The 18,926-nt window shown below is 41.6% G+C and overlaps 1 protein-coding gene across 2 annotated transcripts in view; it reads left to right on the forward strand.

Annotated features, from left to right (window-relative positions):
• The window catches only part of RNGTT (RNA guanylyltransferase and 5'-phosphatase), a 119,497-nt gene that overhangs the window by 87,664 nt on the left and 12,907 nt on the right, over positions 1 to 18,926 (forward strand). For both annotated transcript variants that reach the window (XM_079970484.1, XM_079970483.1), the window contains 2 exons: positions 8,272 to 8,372; positions 17,654 to 17,720. In XM_079970484.1, the coding sequence (XP_079826610.1) occupies positions 8,272 to 8,372; positions 17,654 to 17,720 (168 nt within the window). The remainder of the gene's footprint in view (positions 1 to 8,271; positions 8,373 to 17,653; positions 17,721 to 18,926) is intronic.

An 18,926-nucleotide genomic window follows, 5' to 3' on the forward strand; every position in this document is an offset into this window, starting at 1 on the left:
GTTACCACCAAATCAATACCTCTTTGGGCCTTTATTTGGAAGAAGAAAAGGAAAGTGTGGGGCCCATATTTGGCTGGTTTCTTTTGCCCAGACTTCTAGAACCCAAGCTAACGCTAGTTTCAAGGCTGGCCTTGATTGCTGGTGCAATGGAGAGTTCTCAGTTGGAAAAAACACCTTTTAACATGTTGTTTTTCCATCATAACTCTGTTTATGTAATAAAATTTTGGCTATTTTAGGATAAGTTCCAGGGAAGCTGGTGATAAGGAAAAGTAAACACGCAATTTTCTTTAGAAGCCATGGGTCAAGGGAATGATCCACAAAGGATCTAAAATTTTGGGGCAAAAAGCTTATATTAAGGTAAAACTAAAGCAGAAGATCTCAAGGGAAGGATCCCCACCAATCTCATAGTGGTTGAAGGCCCCTGGCACTGGACCTTTTGGCAGCAGACATTGTTTGTGCTCTCTTGTTAAAGCCTGTGGTCATTCAGGAGCTGTCAATGTGGCGATCTCCAGGTGTGGTTGGGTGACAGCGCCCTTCCCCCCCGTCCGAATGGTTATTGGTCAGGGATTATGGGCACAGTAGTCCAAGAACCTCTGGAGGACACTATCCTGGCTGACCCTGCTATAGCATACTGTAGGGTTTCCAACACAATTTTACCTTCACCAGGGATACTTTTATATCAGTAAAATTCACACTGATGTGTAGTGTGTGAGATTTTTTTTTTTTTTTAAGCAAGACATTGATATCATAGACATGGATAAGCCATAAAAGAACCTGCAGGTAGCTATGAGACTGACATGAAGTTATGTCTGGCAGTGCAGTTGCTAGCATAGGAAAAGCATATAGGAGGATTGGGGAACTGAAATTGCATGGATGGCTTTTTAACAGTAAATTTTAGGTATGGAGGGAATGCGTGATTCCGCCCCCTAGCAAATAGCAGTCTCAGGGTCCCAGATTGGGATAAGTAGAGGGGCTTTAACTCTTGCCTTATTGTGGTCCCAATCTAAAAACCGCTACCCACCTACTAATTACCTTAGGGGAAAGTGCCCATTCCTCCATTATGACAATTTGCATGAATGGCCATTTAAAAATAATTTAAAACAACGTGAAAAAAACCTTTGATGCTTGAGATGAAGTCATTTTAATAACTTGATCGCACAGCTTGATTGTTTGAATGTGTTTTGTGATATTTTAGGGACAATAGTTACACAACCACGATTTTAATTGTTGCTAATTTGCTGCGTTTCATTAACAGAGGCTCAGCTTTTCTTTGTCTCCATTCCTCCCAGGGCATTCGGCTTTTCACACACGTTCGTCAGCCGTTTTACTCCTCCACAAATACAAGACCCTCCTTGCTTTGTTAATGTCTCATTCACTCACACTCTGCCTACATCACTTTTATGCCATTCAGCCTCTCCCCTGAGCTCCCTTCAATTCCCCCCACCAACACTCCCAATTATCTCTCTCTGCAACCCACACAGCATCCCCCACACCATCTTCTCCCAGTTTTTCGCTCCGGTTTCTCCATACCCCCCGCTCCCAGAATCCAACCTCAGGTGCAGTTCTCTACCAGCCCCTCATAACTTCTCTTCGTCCCATAGATTTTGCCCCCCAATCCCGGTTTTTAAAAGAGCGAGTGAGCAGTCCTCGATTCTTCTCCCACAGGCACCCTTCCTCCCCAACCATCCCTTTTTTCCTGTGCTCCCCCCAGTCCACTTCCCAAAGGTTGCCACCTTTTCCTTGGCGCCTGCTCTGCACCCTTTTAACAGCACAAAATCCAGCAGGGTGCCATTCTCCCTATTCCTTCGATTGCCGGATTTCTGCTTACACCTCTTGCCAAGGGGGAGGGAAAGAAGGAGTGGCAACCCTGAACTTGCCTTGGATCCTTCACCCCCCCAACCCCTCAGTAGACACACAGCTCTCTTCTCCAGATCACCTGCTTTAAAATCTCTGTTCCTCTCCACGCCAACCTGCTCTGCCTCATATTTTGGTGTCAACCCACCTGCAAAAACCCCTCACGTCCAAGCTTGTAAAAAGGCAAGCAAGACCCATCACCACCATCGCCTGTGCGCTGCTCTTTAGGGTGAGCAAGTCTCTCACTTCCTGGCTCCTCCAGACGTCCCCCCCCTTAAAGTGATTGAAGGCTCTTTCTTTCTTTCTTTCTTTCTTTCTTTCTTTCTTTCTTTCTTTCTTTCTTCTCTCTCTCTCTCTCTCTCTCTCTCTCTCTCTTTCTTTCCCTCCCCTCTCTCTCGGGCACCGCGCCCTCTTCCCGACCCTGCCGCACTTCCTCAGTGAGGAGAACCACAGAATTGTAGTCAGACAGGACCCCCCAAAGGTCCTTTAGTCCAACCCCCCTGCGATGCAGCAATCTCCACTGAAGCATCCACGGTAGAAGTCCCCTCTTGGCCTCTCCCACGTCCCGCCACGCGTCCATCCACCGGCCGCTCCATGGCTCCTCCCGCAGGGCCAGACATGCTCTGAGGGCGCAGCCATCCCTCTCCTACCCTTTTCCCACCCGCCCCGTAGTAAGCAAACCGGGGCTGGGTCGCGCACTGCCCCCGGGGTCGGTCCTCCTGCAACCCCTTTCCCACCCACCCGCGTTTCAATTCCCTCTGAGCTGCAGCAGGACTCCGGAGCTGCTGGTCGAGGAGCTCGGCGCAAGCGGATGGAAGTCCTGGGGAGCAGCTCTGTCTCTTCCGCTCCCCTCTCTCCTACTGCTGGAGCGGAGCCGCGGCCCCGTAGCCCCAGGCGCTCATTGGTCCGAGGAAGCCCTCGTGGGCGGAGACTGGCGAGTTGGTATTAAAAATCACAAGGGCAGCACTCAAAAGAGAGGCAGTAGCGAGAAAAAAAAGCAAGAAGAAAAGGTGAAGGCTGGCGGCCGGCGGCGGCTACACGGGCCACATGACGAGGTCTGGCGGGCCGGATTCGGCCCACGGGCCTTGTGTTTGACACCTGTGTTCTATAATGTCTCTTATCACTCAGGTATCAGCTTTGGATGGTTTTGTTTGTTTTAAAAGCAAATGGGCCTGTTAAATTAGTGGTTTTCAAACTTTGCTTTGAGGAATCCTGGGGGTTCTTGGAAATTTATTAAGAGCTCTTTAGCAGAAAGCTCAAGAAAGTGGAAGACAGTTTATCCATCACTTGTAATGCAGAACCACAAAGAAGCAACAAGTGAATTTCACTGGGCAACAATTTTTCACTTTTTGAATGTTGTCTAGATTTCTACAACTGATTTAGGGTATTTTTGCACTGCTGAATCAGGAAATGGCATCCGTTTCTCTCCATCAGGTCAGGTTTTTATGCTATGTTGATTTGAAAAAAATCAGATCTTGTGACAAAATCGATTACATTTTTGTGGCATTATCAGCTGATTTTTGTCAACACATATCATCCTAAATATGTTTTTAAGAGAAAAAATGTTTTTCCAACAACATATATTGATTACCTGATAGAAACATCGATTACTGTAAACTGAATGGTGGGCATTGATAAAGGTAAGTACACGTAAATTGCATGTTGCTTCACCATTTTTCAAACTTCAGGGCTTGAACTTCCGTTTCTTGGAACTCCTGGAATGCTCAGCGGCAGGGAGGTCTCTCTTCAGAGTCCAACAGTAGTCAGCCATCATGATTGCGTCCCAGCAACCCTGAAACCTGGTCTCCATCTCTTTCATGTCCTGATGGAATCTTTCCCCCTGCTCGTCACTCATTGAACCCAGGTTCTCAGGAAACCGGTCCATATGTGAAAATAGGTAGTGCATCTTGACACTCATGTTGCAGCCCAGGTTTCTGAAAGCAGTCAGCATGTTGTTGACAAGTTCTGCGTAGTTTCTGGCCTTATTGTTGCCAAGAAAGTTCTTCACTACCAGAACAAACGCCTTCCACGCTTCCAGTTCCACTTAATCACCCATAATCACCCAGAACTATCGGACCTGAAAACTTCTTGTCATTAAAACAATCATTTCCAATCAAAACAATTATTCGCCATGGCATTTTACCCCCACCAACTTCTTCTAAAATGCTCCACACAAGCCTACATATGAACAAAAACGTAAAAAAAGGACATGTGGCCATAGCTCAAAAACTTGACCTGATTGAGCAAAACCAATGTGATTTTTGGATTCAGCACATCAGATTCGTCCTAAATCATCTGAAAAAACGCAGACAACAAATTTGTTGTTGACCAATGTTTTCATTCAGGAATGGTGATAGCTTATCCTGGTAGCCTTACCCAGAGTTCTGTATAAGCTCCTATAAAATGCCCCAGATTTCTTCCACTGAGATAGCATGCCTCCAATATAAGAACTTTCACTTTCTCCCAGTCAAGTTGAACACTTCTTTTTTTTATCTGAAATTCTGCATGGACTATATAAGTTGAATAACTGTGTTTAATTTTTAAGGTTAGAAATCTCAGGCATACAAGTTAACTAATGTAATGTTACAGTAATAATGTTCAAGCAACAGTTTTAATTACTTGATGTCATGTTGCATGTAAAATCTCCTAACAGCTGTTTAAATAGGACTCAGAGGAATATGGTAGTTCAGGTGGCAAAAATGCAGACTTAACTACTGCATGTAAATGAGTTTGGGTAGGCTTTTGCCAGAAAATTGGGTAGTGCTTGTTAGGATACATTCTTAATAATGACTTTGAACATTGTGACTTGCAATATTTGTTGTTGTTGCTGTTTAATCGTGTCCAACTCTTCGTGACTCCATGGTGCCTCCCACAGTTTGGTCAAACTCAAGTTGGTAGCTTCGAGAATACTGTCCAACCATCTCGTCCTCTGTCGTCCTGTTCTCCTTGTGCCCTTAATCTTTACCAACATCAGGGTCTTTTCCAGGGAGTCTTCTCTTCTCATGAGGTGGCCAAAGTATTGGAGCCTCAGCTTCACGATCTGTCCTTCCAGTGAGCACTCAGGGCTGATTTCCTTAAGAGTGGAGAGGTTTGATCTTCTTGCAGTCCGTGGGACTCTCAAGAGTCTCCTCCAGCACCAAAAGCATCAATTCTTCGGCGATCAGCCTTCTTTATGGTCCAGCTCTCACTTCCATACATCACTACTGGGAAAACCGTAGCTTTAAATATATGGACATTTGTTGGTGGCAATATTTAGTAGATGGAAATAAAGGACTATGCTCAAACAAGTTAAATTCAGGAAGAAGAATGTCTGTTGGAGTCCAGGGAAGAACATCACAATGTGTTGGCTGTTAGTTTGCTGGGGGAACAAATGACTGCATCCGATACATATTTTGGAAAGTTTGTTGTCTCTCTGTCTCTTCTCTATGCATTTGGACACCTAGTAAGATATCACAACCAAATTTACATGGTGGTTCTGAGATCAAGGAGCAGGTTTTGTCTATGTTTGGTTATGTATAGCACCATTTTGAATCAAGATGATGAACTGAACCTTTCACAACAACACTGACTTCAACCTCTGATTTCAAAGCTGCACTATGTTTTTTGTTTCCTAGAATTCCCAAACAACACCAGGCACTTTTTTTTAGTTGGCTAGAGAGACCAGTAGGAAGGAAATGACATTCCCTCTGCTTTTCCATAAAGTCATACATTGGATCGTACTAGGTTGTAGCTAGTGGTGACCCTCCACTAACATAAGGTACTATGATTCAAGAGAGACTTATGTCAGTTAAATGGGGAAGGAAGTGACTGTTGTAGATCCAGCAGACCCCTGCACCACCTTCTATGCTGTTCCAAAGGAACCCCCAACTCTGGTGAAGACTGGGGTGCATGGAATTGCCAGAGTAGCCTCATTGTCTGTCCTGCTGATTGAAGCTTCCACTGCATTGAAGAGCCTTCCATCCGTGGAAGGACATAATTGGATATAACGCATGTTAGTAAACTCTGCATAATTGTTGAACATCTTGGCTGGAGGTGGGGCATGTTGATGTACTGAGGGCTATAAAGAATTAGGGGCGTGAGCATGTTCCATGCATAGCATACTATATTAACCTGTTAATTGATATTTTTTTAATGCAAAAGTGGTGGGGAGGTTCATAGGCTTTTACCCAATGCAAGAAAAACCTGTGGCTATTTCAGCCGCTCACCAAGAACATGCCCAGAATGACAGCTGCAGTCAAATCTCTATAAACGTGCTCTGCCAAATACTGCTTCAAGATTCTACCTACAGATTTCCATATTTTGTATGGAGAGGAAGTATAAGTAGCAGCTTGCATAACATTTACTTTGAGAACCATGCAGACCTTAAGATTGCAGCCAATGGGATTTGCTTATGAAAACTCTGGTTCACTTCCTTAGTTTCTTCTGTTGCGTGGGAGAAATGAGTCTGAATATGATGAGAGAGGAAGATAAGTTTCTTTATCTGTTTTCCACTTCTATAATCATGCAAGCCTATATCATGATTTCCCCTCTCCCAATCCCAGCCATATTTTTTCTAAATAAATTTTTCATTCTAAGGTAGACATTCATTTGAGTTCCTTGTTTTTCATACCTTTTCCAGATACTCTTTTTTAGATGGGGAATAAAACGTGATACATAAAAAGTAAAGAAATTGAGTAACTGAAACCATTAATCTTCTTCACATAACTAGCTCACAGTTAAACTAGGAAGCTCACTTCTATAAGATGACATAATGACCACCAAGTTGGATGGCTTTAAAATGGTTTTAGACAAATTTATTATTGTTATTATTATTTATTGAATATATATACCACCCTATACCCACTGGTCTCAGGGCAGTTCACAGAACAAAATCAAAATATAAAACCACAAAATACATAATCAAAATATAAACAACCTAATAACCCCCCTAAAAAACCCACATTTTAAAAGGGCATAGGGTGTCAATCAAATCAACCAAAGACCTAGTTACAAAGGAACATTTTTGCCTGGCGCCTAAAGGTATATAATGAAGGCGCCAGGTGAACTTCCCTGGGGAGAGCATTCCACGGACAGGGAGCTACTGCAGAGAAGGCCCATTCATGTGTTGCCACCCTCTAGACCTCTAAGAGAAGGCACACAAAGAAGGGCCTCATAAGATGGTCTGAAGGTCCAGGTAGGTTGATATGGAAAGAGGCGGTCCTAGAGGTATTGCAGTCCTGAGCTATTTAAACACTTTGAATTGGTTTGAATTTATGGAGAATGGCTATCAGTGGCTGCTAGTCATGATAGCTGGGGACAACTCCAGAACTGGAGGCAATATGTCACTGAATACCAGTTGCTGGGGAGCACAAATGAGGAAGAGTATTGTTGTGCATATTTCCTGCTTTCAGGCTTCCCATATGCATATAGATTGCCACTAGGAGAACAGGATTCTGGGCTAGGTAGTCCTTTTGTCTGCTTTAGCAGAGCTCTTTTTGTGTTCACATGTGGCTCCTCCAAGATTATTCTGTTCCATTAACCTACATTTTGGTGTGTTTGGTTATAGGTGTATTCATGTTCCCATGCAGGAAGGTGGTGGTTGTTGTCAAAACTGCTGTGGGTGTTGCTGTGGAAGCTGTTGCTAGAGCCAGAGCTGTTGAAACACTGACTTGTGGCTTCCTGCAATAATTCACATTGTGTCCTATGAAATTGTAATTGAGTTTTAACTTTATGCATACACTGCTTAGTATTCCAGTCACTTTCATGACTCCTCCCTGAAACGGCAAAAATGCTTGCAAAATGATTCTCCCTACCCAATTTCAGCTTGCCTTATGACATGAATGTTTTTTTCTAGACTTGGTTGAATTTCAAACTTCCATCCCTATTTTGACACATTTATGCAAAAGTTTGAAATAATCACAATGTTATGAAAGCTGATTCTTATCTTTAGAAGATATAATTTGTGTGTTTTATTATCCTATTACCTTTCTGAATTGCATATTGTGTTACATTTATAACAAACCAGCTTTAGGATAAAGGTACAAACATCCATCGTTAGCCATACCAGGTTTGCTTAGTAACTTAATGGGTTTGGCAAGGCGAGGGCAACTCAGCCATTTCATTAATTCATTTAGTACATCTGACCGTTTGGACCACATGACAACTGTGTGCACTGATCCCCAAATATCCCCCTTAGCAGATTAAGAAGAATCATAGGGGCAACATATATTTTACAGAAGAGGCTTGTAAAATCCCATATAGCATGGTGCCACCTTCTAGTAGGTCTGATTACTTCCTGCTTCATGTTAAAGCACCAGTCATGAATTTTCGGATGTTACAGTACAGACACGGCCATTCTGAAATATCTGACAAGCTATCAAATGCTGGCTTAAAAACAAAACAACGTTCCTTTAATTTTTATTCTTTTTTTTTTTTAAGAAATACAAGCCGGGACGATGTGATGACATTTTGAAATGGAAGCCACCCAGTCTGAATTCGGTGGATTTTCGTCTTAAAATAACAAGAGTTGGTGGAGAAGGGTATGTAAGCTCTTCCCATTCATCTTATTTTTAGCCTCATTTTTATATATAAGTGGACTGTCTATTAGGTGTGTTGCAGGCAAGTGGGCTGCGGATGAGGAAGCTGGGTGAGACAAGAGTTATTTCAAGATTCCTCTTTAGCAATTCTTCAGCAAGTTTGTAGGTTCCTAATAATTTCTAGCCTTGTGGAAGCATATGCATTCCAAGAAGCAATGCAGTTTTATGTGTTGCTGTAGCAGTCCCTCACCCCATCCCCAAGTTTTCTCTTACAAAGCTTTCTCTTGTGCCAGGTTAACAGACCCAAATTTAGAAAGCCACTTTTGAGTAGCTGCATCATCAATGCCAACAAATACAGCAAGGCTCACAAAGGGAAAGCTACCACAGCTCTTACACTGGAAAAAAACACTTCCTATCTGGAGGATAAAGGTAAAGGGACCCCTGACCATTAGGTCCAGTCGTGACCAACTGGGGTTGTGGGGCTCATCTTGCTTTATTGGCCGAGGGAGCCGGCATACAGCTTCTGGGTCATGTGGCCAGCATGACTAAGCCGCTTCTGGCGAACCAGAGCAGCGCACAGAAACTCCGTTTACCTTCCCGCCAGAGCGGTGCCTATTTATCTACTTGCACTTTGACGTGCTTTCAAACTGCTAGGTTGGCAGGAGCAGGAACCAAACAACAGGAGCTCACCGCCTCGCGGGGATTCGAACCACGGACGTTCTGATAGGCAAGTCCTAGGCTCTGTGGTATAACCCACAGCGCCACCCACGTCCCTCATCTGGAGGATGTTGTTGTCTAGTCGTTTAGTCGTGTCTGACTCTTTGTGACCCCATGGACCAGAGCACGCCAGGCACTCCTGTCTTCCACTGCCTCCTGCAGTTTGATCAGACTCATGTTTGTAGCTTCGAGAACACTGTCCAACCACCTCATCCTCTGCCGTCCCCTTCTTCTTGTGCCCTCAATCTTTCCCAACATCAGAGTCTTTTCCAGGGAGTCTTCTCTTCTCATGAGGTGGCCAAAGTATTGGAGCCTCAGCTTCACGATTTGTCCTTCCAGTGAGCACTCAGGGCTGATTTCCTTAAGAATGGATACGTTTGATCTTCTTGCAGTCCATGGGACTCTCAAGAGTCTCCTCCAGCACCATAATTCAAAAGGATCAATTCTTCGGCGATCAGCCTTCTTGATGGTCAAGCTCTCACTTCCATACATTACTACCGGGAAAACCATGGCTTTAACTATACGGACCTTTGTTGCCAAGGTGATGTCTCTGCTTTTTAAGATGCTGTCTAGGTTTGCCATCGCCTTTCTCCCAAGGAGCAGGCGTCTTTTAATTCGTGGCTGCTGTCACCATCTGCAGTGATCATGGAGCCCAAAAAAGTAAAATCTCTCACTGCCTCCATTTCTTCCCCTTCTATTTGCCAGGAGGTGATAGGCCCAGTGGCCATGATCTTTGTTTTTTTGATGTTGAGCTTCAGACCATATTTTGCGCTCTCCTCTTTCACCCTCATTAAAAGGTTCTTTAATTCCTCCTCACTTTCTGCCATCAAGGTTGTGTCATCTGCATATCTGAGGTTGTTGATATTTCTTCTGGCGATCTTAATTCTGGCTTGGGATTCATCCAGCCCAGCCTTTCGCATGATGAATTCTGAATATAAGTTAAATAAGCAGGGAGACAATATACAGCCTTGTCGTACTCCTTTCCCAATTTTGAACCAATCAGTTGTTTCATATCCAGTTCTAACTGTAGCTTCTTGTCCCACATAGAGATTTCTCAGGAGACAGATGAGGTGATCAGGCACTCCCATTTCTTTAAGAACTTGCCATAGTTTGCTGTGGTCGACACAGTCAAAGGCTTTTGCATAGTCAATGAAGCAGAAGAAGATGTCTTTCTGGAACTCTCTAGCTTTCTCCATAATCCAGCGCATATTTGCAATTTGGTCTCTGGTTCCTCTGCCCCTTCGAAATCCAGCTTGCACTTCTGGGAGTTCTCTTAAGCCTGCCTTGTAGAATTTTAAGCATAACCTTGCTAGCGTGTGAAATGAGTGCAATTGTGTGGTAGCTGGAGCATTCTTTGGCACTGCCTTTCTTTGGGATTGGGATGTAGACTGATCTTCTCCAATCCTCTGGTCACTGCTGAGTTTTCCAGATTTGCTGGCATATTGAGTGTAGCACCTTAACAGCATCATCTTTTAAAATTTTAAATAGTTCAGCTGGAATATCATCACTTCCACTGGCCTTATTATTAGCAATGCTTTCTAAGGCCCATTTGACTTCACTCTCCAGGATGTCTGGCTCAAGGTCAGCAACCACACTACCTGGGGTATACGAGACATCCATTTCTTTCTGGTATAGTTCCTCTGTGTATTCTTGCCACCTCTTCTTGATGTCTTCTGCTTCTGTTAGGTCCTTTCCACTTTTGTCTTTTATTATGGAAATCTTTGTACGAAATGTTCCTTTCATATCTCCAATTTTCTGGAACAGATCTCTGGTTTTTCCCATTCTATTGTTTTCCTTTATTTCTTTGCATTGCTCGTTTAAGAAGGCCCTCTTGTCTCTCCTTGCTATTTTTTGGAAATTGCATTCAATTTCCTGTATCTTTCACTATCTTCCTCGCATTTTACTTGCCTTCTCTCCTCCGCTATTTGTAAGGCCTCGTTTGCTTTCTTGCATTTCCTTTTCATTGGGATGGTTTTAGTTGCTGCCTCCTGTATAATGTTACGAGCCTCCATCCATAGTTCTTCAGGCACTCTGTCCGCCAAATCTAAATCCTTAAACCTGTTCCTCACTTCCACTGTGTATTCATAAGGGATTTGACTTAGAATGTATCTTACCAGCCCAGTGGTTTTTCCTACTTTTTTCAGTTTAAGCTTGAATTTTGCTATAAGAAGCTGATGATCTGAGCCACAGTCAGCTCCAGGTTTCTTGTTTTTGCTGACTGTATAGAGCTTCTCCATCTTTGGCTGCAGAGAATATAATCAATCTGATTTCGATGCTGCCCATCTGGTGATGTCCATGTGTAGAGTCGTCTCTTGTGTTGTTGGAAAAGAGTGTTTGTGATGACCAGCTTGTTCTCTTGGCAGAATTCTATTAGCCTTTGCCCTGCTTCGTTTTGAACTCCAAGGCCAAACTTGCCAGTTGTTCCTTTTATCTCTTGACTCCCTACTTTACCATTCCAATCCCCTATAATGAGAAGAACATCCTTCTTTGGTGTCATTTCTATAAGGTGTTGTAAGTCTTAATAGAATTGGTCAATTTCAGTTTCTTCAGCACCAGTGGTTGGTGCATAAACTTGGATTACTGTGATGTTAAAAGATCTGCCTTGGATTCGTATCAAGATCATTCTGTCATTTTTGAGATTGCATCCCAGTACATCTTTCGCCACTCTTTTGTTGACTATGAGGGCCACTCCATTTCTTTTATGAGATTCTTGCCCACAGTAGTAGATATGATGGTCATCCGAACTGAATTCGCCCATTCCCGTCCATTTTAGTTCGCTGATGCCCAGGATGTCAATATTTATTCTTGCCATCTCATTTTTGACCACATCCAACTTACCAAGGTTCATGGTTCTTACATTCCAGGTTCCTATGCAATATTTTTCTTTACAGCATTGGACTTTCCTTTCGCTTCCAGGCATATCCACAACTGAGCGTCCTTTCGGCTTTGGCCCAGCCGCTTCGTCAGCTCTGAATCTACTTGTACTTGTCCTCTGCTCTTCCTCAGTAGCATGTTGGACGCCTTCTGACCTGAGGGGCTCATCTTCCAGCGTCATAACTTTTATATGCCTGTTGTCTTTGTCCATGGAGTTTCCTTGGCAGGGATACTGGAGTGGCTTGCCGGTTCCTGCTCCAGGTGGATCACATTTGGTCAAAACTCTCCACTATGACCTGCCCATCTTGGGTGGCCCTGCACGGCATAGCTCATAGCTTCTCTGAGTTATTCAAGCCCCTTCGCCACGGCAAGGCAGTGATCCATGAAGGGGCATCTGGAGGATAGAGACAGCTTAAAGAGGAGGTAGAGCAAACATGGAAGCTTGCAGAGAAAAGGGGAAAGTCACAAACTTTGCCCTGCCCGCTTTTGTCATGCCACAAGGTCAGCCACAAGGGAGTGTGACCCCCAGGTTGAAAAAGGCTCCTCACTTCTTCAGGATGAGGGTAGAAAGGCAATCATGGAATAGTGATTTATTTATTTAGTCCTGATATTGCATTAGGCTCTGTGGATTTCTTTTCAAGCCCTGCCAGTGGCTTTAAGTTGGACTTCCCAAGGCACAAGGAAGGATTGAGAAAGGATGGCTAGATGCACTCGGCTTCAATGGATGGGCACAAAGAAGCATTCTGTAGGATAATTATAAGCATAATTATAGGAAGGTGCTTTGAAAGTGTGAGTGGAGGGGCTCATCATTTTAACATTTGATATGCTAAAGATATGCTCATTCTGTTCTAAAAGGTAAAGGTACCCCTGCCCGTACGGGCCAGTCTTGACAGACTCTGGGGTTGTGCGCCCATCTCACTTAAGAGGCCAGGGGCCAGCGCTGTCCGGAGACACTTCCGGGTCACGTGGCCAGCGTGACATTGCTGCTCTGGCGAGCCAGAGCCGCACACGGAAACGCCGTTTACCTTCCCGCTGGTAAGCGGTCCCTATTTATCTACTTGCACCCGGAGGTGCTTTCGAACTGCTAGGTTGGCAGGCGCTGGGACCGAGCAGCGGGAGCGCACCCCACCGCAGGGATTCGAACCGCCGACCTTTCGATCGGCAAGTCCTAGGCGCTGAGGCTTTAACCCACAGCGCCACCTGCATCCCCATTCTGTTCTAGAGCTATGCAAAAAATGCTCTTGTTTAATAACCTTTTTGGGGAGGTCGTGTATAGGGATCACAGATTCTTAAGTTTACTAAAATTGCAATATCCCGAGTAGCTTTTAAAATTAAAAAAGTTATATTCTGGTCTGCCAAAATCAGGTATGTACCTTGACGTGATGAAAAGGCAGAGTTATGTGGTAGATATTTCATTCAAATTAGGGAAAGGAAGAAAGAAACTGTCAGTTTCTTTAAAATAATGGCAGTGGTAGGAATAAGCTAGCTTAATAACTACAGGTTTGTCATAGAAGGATACAAATGATCTTGCATAGTGGTTCTAATGAGTGTGAAAAATCATATGCTTGTCTTTGTTAGAGCTAAACTACATATGTGTATGTAATATAGGAACTGGAATAAATTCACTTTTTAATGTGTTAATGTAGGGGTGTGGGCTGTGCCATGGATTTAAATGGGTTTCTATCTGTATTGCTTATGCTATAATTTAATGATTCAGTGATAGATAGATTATAGATAAAATAGGATAAAAACGTACATTTTCACAATGGATTAGGGTATGACTTTTTACTATCTGTGTATTTAAATGCTTATTTTCTAAATGCATTATTTCGTTAATTGAGCTGAGTTTCCATTTCCCAAAGTTTTTGTTTTTGTTTTGACATGCCAACATTATTAACACACAGGCCACAAATTACTGCTTTTATAGCATCCCAGAGCAGAGCAAATGACCTGGTTGGACCAGCATTTAGCTGGAAAGAAGAATTAATGCCATCTTGGAGTCTTTCTGCAATGAGGAATGTAAATTGTTTTGCTCCAGTGGTGTGAAACAAATTGGAATGCACAATACTGTGAATACCCTAAAGGCTGATTACTTATGATACTCACTGATAATATTGAGAAGGGAATCTTAATTGGCCAAGTGATATATGAATTATTATCTCATTGACCAGTTTTTAAGCAAAAAATAAAGATGGAAAATGTTTATTATCATCCAGTGTGAGTTAGATCTTTGGGGTGATGTCTGAGGTAGACAAGGCAATTTCTTTGTAGTACAGTTTGATCATGAATAATTTAAATTAAGTAGAAATCCTCAATCAAGTGCAATGAGGTCATTATGGTACCAAACTGAACAATCAGTTATCAGGCACCATCTGATAGGTGCATTTTATTTGTTTACATGCATTTGGAGAAATTATTTTGCATGCATCTCACAGTGTAATTCTGTATGTGTCTACTTGGAAATAGATCCATTGAGTTCAGTGGGCCTTTCTTCCTGGTTAATGAATGTAGGATTTCAGTTTTAATTGTTCTCTTTTGTTCCTTATCTAATTGAAAGCATAATGGTTAAGCATAGTAAACTAAGAAGTATATTCGTTGTAATGCTAATATAGCAGTTTCTTCCATATTTTTCCAACTGAATTGAAAGAGATAGGTTTCCTAGATGCTTTAAGCACCCCTAAATTCAAAGTGATCATCCTTGTCATTGCATGTGGAACAATATGAGTTTTATAAAAAGCTGCTTAGTCCAAGATTTGAAAACTCAAGTAAGCCTTATTAAGACAGGAAATGGGAAGGGGGTGTCACAATCCTATACCATTCTCCCATCCCACCACCAGCATCAGTGCCCATTTCAGGCAGGATTTGCTCACTTTGCAAGTCCTTGTGCGATTTTGGCAAGATTTTGCCCAGCAAGGTTTTGCCCAGCAGCAGCCTCACACAGCCCAATGGGGTTCTCCTCATCAATTGGGAGTAGATTTGGGGAGAGGGGGCATGGGGAGATGAGAGGGAGGGGAAGTTTGTTTGCACAAGTGGAAGGCCTTGCATGAGTGGCATGACAACCCTAATATAAATACTCTATTTGCTTTAATAGGATTTTCACCTCCACTAGCTTCTCAAATTTTGTGTTTCTTTTTCTCAATCTCTGCCCTGGAATACCATCCTCTTACCTAAGAATCTGTTCCAAAATGACACATATTACATCATAACACTTTCTGTAAATTTGGAGCAGCACTAGCTAGTGGAGAAAGCAGACCAGAGTTTGGATAACAAAAATAGCACGCTTCCAATAGGGACAGCAACAGCTAGTTAAAACAAGGCCTTCAAAACAAACAATTCACATGGCAATTGTTACCTGCGCTGAGTGTGCTGCCAAGTGGATATATACAAGACTGGCGTAAGGTAGCATTTGAAGAAGCTGTGCAGAGGATTATGTTGCAACCATACTTTACTTACACAAAAGGAAGAGCTACAGATAGCAAAACTTCTTATTTCAACACTGCAGCCAAAGCCTACAGCTTTTTTGGACTGCATATGCACAAACACATTTATCTTGATACATTTGCACTGAGGAGGGGAAAAGATCTGGATTAGAATAATATAAACTATGATGACGTAGCTATTAGGATGAATAAAGTATTGAGTCATGGGAGACAGGAGAAAGGGACGATATTAGAATATACTTCTAAAATATACAAGGATACGGAAATGCTGTTTTTCAAAAGCATTTTTTATTATCTCATTCATAAACCAGAGAGGAGGCAAAGGAATTGAAATGTGTCAGTCCAAAGTCACTTTTAAATACTGTGGAAACCCCATGAATAGTTTCCATATTCCCAATCCCCAATTGGATAAAAACAACTTTACAAAGAGATGAAATGGAGAGAGAGAATTGAGAGTTCACTGGGGGGCGAGGGGAATTTAACAGCAGTGGCGATTAGACTGCACAATCATATCCCAAAGGAATAAGAGAAGATCAATTATTTGAATAATTTATAAATAGGCGGAACAAAATGCTCAACACACGATAGGAAATCTGTCAATTGCGGGTAAGGACATGCTACAGGATTATCTAGGCATCCTTTTTCACATATTTCACAAACTGTAATAAAAATGAAACAATAACTTTGACCAAAAGCTTAACCAACTGGCATATATTTATAGAAAATGTTCAAATGACTGCAAATGGCAATACTAAACCATTTTTAAAAGTGCTGCAGAAAACATCTGGGCAATGTCCACCCTAATTATGACACATACTCATTTGCTTCCTGTTAACAACCTGCGACTCCCCAGGGGCGCATCTAAATAAATAACAATGAACATCTGTCCTATGTTTATCAATAATAAACAATGATATTGCAATTTCCCTTAAACTTAAAGTGTTAAAAACCTCAAGTGTTCATGCTCATCTCCTGTGAACATTGCCCTAAACTGAAGAGGCAACCATTGTAACTGAGAAGTAAACCTTGTGTTTACTTTTCATAAAAAAACTATTTAATATTATGCTTTGCATTGCTGAATAAAGCACTCATACAAAACATGCTTAGCAAAAGTGCGCCCTTTCAGGAAAATACTGCCCTCTGCAGAAGTCCATCAAAGCTTAAGTTATCTTGAAATGTTGATCATTAGAACATTGACTGCTGACTTGTTGCACTTTACAGTACTCAATTTGTGAAGTAATTTGAAATAATAGATCTTTAAATGGCACTTAAGTGATGCCTGGTGCTTGTTTTGCCAAAAAAATGCAACTTCTTACATTAGGAAAGTTTAGAATATTTTCCCAAACAGTCTTTCTTACTGTTTGGGAAAATATTCTAAACTGTCCTAATGACTGTATTACTATGAGAGTGACTAAACAAATAAAGCATCAAAAGTTTTAGAGATGACTTATTGCTAAAATGGTACTTCTGCAATCTACAGAGGCAAGCTTATTCTAACTAGACAAAAAAAAAATGTTGATATGGACTTTTTATGGTTTTTTGCTTTGGCAAAGACATTTCTGTTTGTAGCTAGAAACTGGATAAAGAATTAATGCTTTCAGGCTGAGTAGCTAATATTGATTGGGTTGTAATAAACCTATAATTCTGTATCTATGTCAGTGTTAGCATTGTAATTGTACTGCATGTTTACAGATACAGGTGAGAAACTCAAATGTTAACTAATGATGCAGATAAAGTTATACAATTTCAGACATTTGCTGCACTGGTCTATAGTATTAATTTTTAGATGACTTGTGAGACTTCATGAGGCAGGAATATTCACCAAAATAAGAGAGAACATCCTGTGTATTCTGAATCAGCATATGGGCTTATGACAGTGGACAACACCTGCCTTGTGCAACAGGACTACTACTCCTCCTCCCCTGTGGTCCCTCAGTTGTATTCCAGAGGGGTTTCTCAATCCCCCAGAACAGTTTGGGAGGGGAGAAGGGGGGAAATATATTCATTTTTCCAGTGTGTTGATTTTGTGTGTGTGTGTGTGTGTGTGTGTGTGTGTGTGCATGCGTCATTATTTTGAGGTTCTTGTTGTTAAGACATTTTATTGATTTATTGTTGCATTACTTGCTTTCAGCAACAGGAGTACTGTATTATTAAGAAATCAGCTTTTCTTACGTGTATTTAGTCATTTCTACTGCTTTTAGCAAGGCATGTAACACTGAACAGACATTTCTTAAAATGCATTTTCTTTTCTAGGCTTCTTCCGCAGAATGTTGGACTGCTTTATGTTGGAAGTTTAGACACTCCTTTTGCACAAATTAAGGTAAGAGAACTGAACTGTCTCTTTGTGTGTGTTGGTAAAACTCTTTCAGTGCAATCCTTTTGCCTTCGTTAACATATTCTGAAGCAGTGAACACTGTGTTGTTGCTTTAGCTGCAATAATATTTACTACTAATTTTTTGTTTCTGTTTCACTTCCTCTTGTGATTGCTTAGTTGTATCTCTAATAAAGTTGAAAAAAAATATTTGCCAAACTTTCTCAGCCATGGAATATATTAGCAATGTAACATTTGTAAGACATTTTAGGATGTATATATTCTTCAGTACTTCAGAAGGTGGATGTTTTCAAACATTCATGAGCTTTATTGCTTTCTTGGAATGTTGCAGTTCTTGCTGATTTGTAGACCTGCAAACTTGCATTTGGGGGCTGATACAGGTTTCTATGGGAGGCATTTTAGTTTATGCTTCAGTCTCAAAATGCTATATAAAAGTCACCTTCAAATATAATATCATGTACTACGTATGCTATATAAAATCCATTTGGTCCATTGTAGTGACCAAGTTTACAGATGACACCAAATCATTTAGGCTGGTTTTTTAAAAAGCAAATATTTGTGTCTGCAGGGAGATATTGTGAAGTGTTCCAAATCAATTTCTCCAAACTGAGTGACTAGGCAACAAAATAGCAAATGCAGTTCCATGCTAGTGCAAAGTGAAGCATATTGCGACAAAAAATCCTAACTCCACATATATATTAGTCTGTGCACATAACTCTAAACCATGGTTAACATTAAACATAATTTAAGCTGAGATCTCTGGTAGATGATTGTTTAAACCTTGGTTTATTAGGTCACCAAATACTTAAAAGCACCCAGGTGCATGTATTAGCATGTAAATTAAGGACTTAAAAGTACACACCCATAATAATAATATTATTATCATCGTCAAAATCATTAAAATTTCTATACCACCCTTCATCTGAGGATCACAGGATGGTTTACAGTATAAAAATACAAAACATAATAACAAACAAAAAATACCCCCAATTTAAAAGGCTATAGATTGTTTAATTAGCCATTTAGCCAAGTTTAATGATGTTCAATCTTATGCCGCTTTCAGTTATTGTAATGCCGTTAGCATTTGTAAATGGATGCCTTCATTTACATTACTGTACCTTATTTGTTAGAACCTATGATTTTGCTATGTTTTAAAAAAAGAATCACATATGTTGCCCCACCCACCTTGGGCTT

Source organism: Podarcis cretensis (assembly GCF_951804945.1).
Source record: "Podarcis cretensis genome assembly, chromosome: 3".
Taxonomy (NCBI): Eukaryota; Metazoa; Chordata; class Lepidosauria; order Squamata; family Lacertidae; genus Podarcis; species Podarcis cretensis.